Source organism: Portunus trituberculatus, chromosome 37 (genome assembly GCF_017591435.1).
Source record: "Portunus trituberculatus isolate SZX2019 chromosome 37, ASM1759143v1, whole genome shotgun sequence".
Taxonomy (NCBI): Eukaryota; Metazoa; Arthropoda; class Malacostraca; order Decapoda; family Portunidae; genus Portunus; species Portunus trituberculatus.
This window is the reverse complement of record NC_059291.1, coordinates 8,279,187-8,284,186: the sequence shown is the minus strand read 5'-3', so window position 1 is coordinate 8,284,186 and position 5,000 is coordinate 8,279,187. Positions and strand designations below refer to the sequence as shown.

General features: G+C 55.0%; 1 protein-coding gene across 2 annotated transcripts in view; it reads right to left on the bottom strand.

Annotated features, from left to right (window-relative positions):
• The window catches only part of LOC123514307 (leucine-rich repeat extensin-like protein 5), a 117,239-nt gene that overhangs the window by 17,740 nt on the left and 94,499 nt on the right, over positions 1-5,000 (bottom strand). For both annotated transcript variants that reach the window (XM_045272127.1, XM_045272128.1), the window contains exon 2: positions 769-2,242. In XM_045272127.1, the coding sequence (XP_045128062.1) occupies positions 769-2,242 (1,474 nt within the window). The remainder of the gene's footprint in view (positions 1-768; positions 2,243-5,000) is intronic.

Below are 5,000 nucleotides of genomic sequence, written 5' to 3'. Positions count from 1 at the left end.
GAGAGAGAGAGAGAGAGAGAGAGAGAGAGAGAGAGAGAGAGAGAGAAACCCTCCACGGATATAAGAAAGTGAGGTGGCGCATACTAAGCACACTATTTGCCTCTCTTCCCTTCATTCCCTTCCCTTACTATGTTCCTTCCCTTCCTTCCCTTCCCTTCCCTTCACTTCCTTTTTTTCCCTTCACTTCACTTCCCTTCCCTTCTTAGCTTTCTCTCCTTTCCTCCACAGTTCTGCTTTTCCTCCTTCATCTCCTCTCCACAATTCTTTTTCTCCATCCTAATCATTCCTTTACATTTGTTTGCATTTCCCATTAACTCACTCTCTCTCTCTCTCTCTCTCTCTCTCTCTCTCTCTCTCTCTCTCTCTCTCTCTCTCTCTCTCTCTCTCTCTCTCTCTTTCTCTCTACAGTAGCAGCATTTGTGGTGGTGGTGCTGGTGGTGTTGATAGTAAGAGTGGAATAGTAGTGGAGGCGATGACGATATATATACCAGTAGTAGTAGTAGTAGTAGTAGTAGTAGTAGTAGTAGTAGTAGTAGTAGTAGTAGTAGTAGTAATACTAGTAGCCGTGAGCAGTCCTAGTAGTAGCATCAGCTGTATGAAAAGTACAAGAGCAAAATTTGTATTAAGAAAGCATGCATATCCCACACACACACACACACACACACACACACACACACACACACATACACAGAGGCGGGACATGAGTGGTGACTGTTACATACGAATGTGTAGCGTTGGTTGCCTGAGCCTTGGCAGGAGGGGACTCACCTGGGGGCGCGGGCCTGGTGAAGGCGGAGGGGCAGGTGCACGCCGCGAACTCTGAGTCGAGGTCGTAATAGTCCGAGGCTGGCGGCGCGCCCAGAGGATCTCCGTACAGCAGGGCGTCGATCTCCCGCTCCAGCATCGCCAGGTCGGTGTCGTGGTGACCGCCCACGATGGGTGACGGGGGGCGACGCAGGGAGCGCGGGGGAGGCGCCACCCCTGGGGAAGAGTGTCGGGACCAGGAGGTGGGCGGTCGGGACTCTTCCCTGGTGGCTGGGGAACGCGCCCGTGACCGCCTCCCCGGGGACGATGCGCGGGGCAGCGAACCTGTGGACGCGAGCAGCGGTGAGCCGGCCCGCAACGCCCCAGGAGGCCGCCTGCCCCGCGTGCCTGGCGAGCAGCGCGAGCCCGTGGAGGCGCTGCGAGGCCTCCGCTCCGGTGAGGCAGGGGAAGCGGCCCGGCGGGACACGTGGGTGTCCCTGGATGGGGGCATCCCGGGAGAGGAGTTGCGCTGCGGGGCTGGTGAGCCTCTGGGCGAGTAGCGGGTGAAGCCTGGATTCCTGACCTCAGCGGGGGCGGCGTGAGGAGGCGGCGAGCCAAGCAGGCCGCCCCTTAAACCCAGCTGGTCTAGCTCGTAGTAGGAGCCGTCTGAGCCTGGCCTGCGAGCGAGGGCGGGCGAAGGAGCACTTCCCCCGGAGCTGGGGGAGCGGGGGACGCGGGTCATGACTCTAGTTCCCATGGCGATGCGAGGCTTGGAGGCGCTGCCGCTGCCGGAGGAGGAGCCGGTGGAGGCGAGGGAGGCGAGAGAGCCGCGTTTCTCGAGTCTGTGCTCCAGGTAGGCAGCGGGGTCCGGCAGTTCAGGCGTCGGACAAGCGCTCTTGTAGCCGCTGTCCACACTGTTGCTGCCTGCGTAGCCCACCACATCGGCGTCAGGGTGCAGCCGTGGCCCCCAGCAGGAAGACGCCGATGGGGGCGGCGCGGGCGGTAACAGGTCAGCTTCGTCACTGTCGGCGTCACCAATGGCACTGATGGTGTCCAGCAGCGGGTTATCCACTGAGCGGCGCAGCCTCCGGGGGCGGCGACGGCGACGAGGTGAGGCGAGAGCCAGGTCATCGCGCACCGAGGGCGGCGAATGAGGGCGGGATGTGCGGGACTCGTGGGGCGTGGGCAGCACACCCGGTGGCAGCGCCACCTCGGCCATGTGGGATCTGGTGGCGGAGGTGGTGGTGGCAGCGATGGAGGTCGCGGCGATCTGGGATTCGAAGCCGCTCAATGCATCCCGCGGGCTAGCGGCGGCGCCCAGGCCCCCGGGCGGCGCAGGGGGCGGCGGCGCCTCCGTCCCCGAATTGGCACCCGAGGAGGGGCGGGAGGCGGGGCTGCCCTCCCCCGAGGTCTGCTGGTGGTCTATGAACTCCTCGAAGGTGGCGTACATGTGCCAGATCTGCCGTGTGAAGTCATCGCCCTGCAGGGACAGCTCCGCCTAGGGGACAAAGAGAAGGTAGCGTTAGTGGCGGCCTTACGATGACCACAGCGTGCAGCTTGCAGCGTGCAGCGTGCAGCGTGCAGAACGCCTACTATTCTATCAAATCTGTGAGACATCAGACATAATGCAAGATGAAGCAGAACAAAGGGCGGGACGCAATACTCTCTGGCTACCGGTGCTGCGTCACACCGGCGGAGGAACGAGAGGCCTTATGGACGCTGACACAAACACACTACTAAGAAGTCCACAACAACACGGAGACTTCTAAGTAGTAAAAATGAAAAGAAAATAATGGAATACGCTGCTGCCATGTTGCTAGGGAGGAGACCCGAGCTTGTCGGCAGCCATCACACTCACCCCCACGCCCCCACGCCCCATGACCCTTCAGGCACACCGCTCACCCAAACATAGCCCAGCCCCTTCCCACCAAGACCGCCGCCACCTTGCCCCCATCACGTAGGGGTTATCGCGCCCCCATTAACGCACCTCCGGGAACCCATAACTTGTGTAAGGGTCCTGGTCACTGTCTCTCTCTTTCTCTCTCTCTCTCTCTCTCTCTCTCTCTCTCTCTCTCTCTCTCTCTCTCTCTCTCTCTCTCTCTCTCTCTCTTATACTTTCTATTCTTTGCTTTCTCTCTTAGCTTTTTAAACTGTCTACATGATTAACTTTCTTATTTTTTTCATCATTACATATTTTTTTTCCTTGATTTTCTATTCTCTCTCGCCATCGCCCTGTCAGCCTCCCTCCTTCACCCTGCCAGCCTGCCTTCCCCACCCTCAGACCAGTACTTCACCCTGTCAACCTTCTTCCTCTAATTGACATTTCCTTACCCCCTCCTTACCGCTATCTTTCTCTCCACTGTCCCTCCTCCCTGTTTTACCCTTGCCAGCCAGCCAGCCAGCCAGCCAGCCAGCCACGCACCCTTACCCTGACGGCCACACTTATTTACTTCATTCTGCATAACTGAACCCTGCCTCGCATTCCACTCTGCATACCGCTATCTCTCCCGCCCTCTCTGTCTCCCTCCACAAGCATTCTTCCTTCTCTGTTTCACCCTTCTGTCTTCCCTGCTGCCTCACCCTGCCAGCCTCCCGAGCCGCCAGTATACCTAAGAGAAAGCAAGCGGTCACCTCCCGGAGCGAAGCACCTTCACCTGGTCTCTAATTACCATGTCCCCAGGTGACTGTGTTTACCTGGGGTGAGTTCCTTTGTGCTCTCTCTCTCTCTCTCTCTCTCTCTCTCTCTCTCTCTCTCTCTCTCTCTCTCTCTCGTGCCGCAGTCTCACTCATTCTCAAAACACTCATGTACCTTTAAAAAAAAAAAAACTGATATCATAACATCCACTGAAGATGATATGATGAAGAGGGAGGAGGTGGAGGAGGTGGAGGAGGTGGAGGAGCAAGGAGATGGAGGGAGGGGAAGGAGGGGAGGAAAGGGGGAAGCATGACTCACTAACACTGGCCACAAACTGGTCTCGCTTCCCCCTCCTCCCCTCCACCTCTTCCTCCTCCTCCTTCTCCTCCTCCTCCTCCTCATCCTCTTCCTCCTAGCCTGACCTACATTACTCAACGCATACACACACACACACACACACACACACACACACACACACACACACACACACACACACACACACACACACGTACGACTTGAGTCAATTAAAATCTGCCCCTTGTTCTTTTTTTCTTTTTTCTTTATTTCTCTTTCTTCTTTATCCTCTTCCATTTCTAGCGTATCTTCTTGTTTTTCTTTGTTTTTTTCTTGTTTCATGTTTAATATACTTACATTCTTTACTCGCCTTAATCTCTCTTTTATCTTTGCCTTCCCTTATTAACGAGAGAGAGAGAGAGAGAGAGAGAGAGAGAGAGAGAGAGAGAGAGAGAGAGAGAGAGAGAGAGAGAGAGAGAGAGAATTACAAAATTAAACAATTCTTACAAGAAAATAAAAACGAAAACCACACGATAAAATGAAAGAAAAACAAGACAAAATCACTCACACACACACACACACACACACACACACACGTTAACCACCCACACCCACTACCCCACCCACATACAGTACACTACCATCCTTCGTTCCCATAACAAACCCACACATTCACACCCACTCCAGCAATACAATACCAACCAACACAACACCTCTTTCAATGCACGAGTACAACCGCAGCCCACCCGCCCACTCACTCACGAAGGGTGCTAATTGGCGGACCGTAACGAGGGTGTTCGCGCCGAGATAGCAGAGTGATAAGGAGAAGGTGGCCAGGGCTGATTACCCTCTTCACTAACCACTGATAAGGAGAGAGAGAGAGAGAGAGAGAGAGAGAGAGAGAGAGAGAGAGAGAGAGAGAGAGAGAGAGAGAGAGAGAGAGAGAGAGAGAGAGAGAGAGAGAGAGAGAGAGAGAGAGAGAGAGAGAGAGAGAGAGAGAGAGAGAGAGAGCGTTCTGCATGAGTGACCAAGACCACTGTTTCAACTCAAAATGCTGCCACTGCTACTGTCTGCCTTCCTTCGTGGGTGGAGAGAGAGAGAGAGAGAGAGAGAGAGAGAGAGAGAGAGAGAGAGAGAGAGAGAGAGAGAGAGAGAGAGAGAGAGAGAGAGAGAATGGTGATGGTGGATAGTGGTAATAGTGCATTGTAGGTACGTGTGTGTGTGTGTGTGTGTGTGTGTGTGTGTGTGTGTGTGTGTGTGTGTGTGTGTGTGTGTGTGTGTGTATGTGAGGAGAAATGCAGTTACTTGAGAGAACAAATAGTAGGTG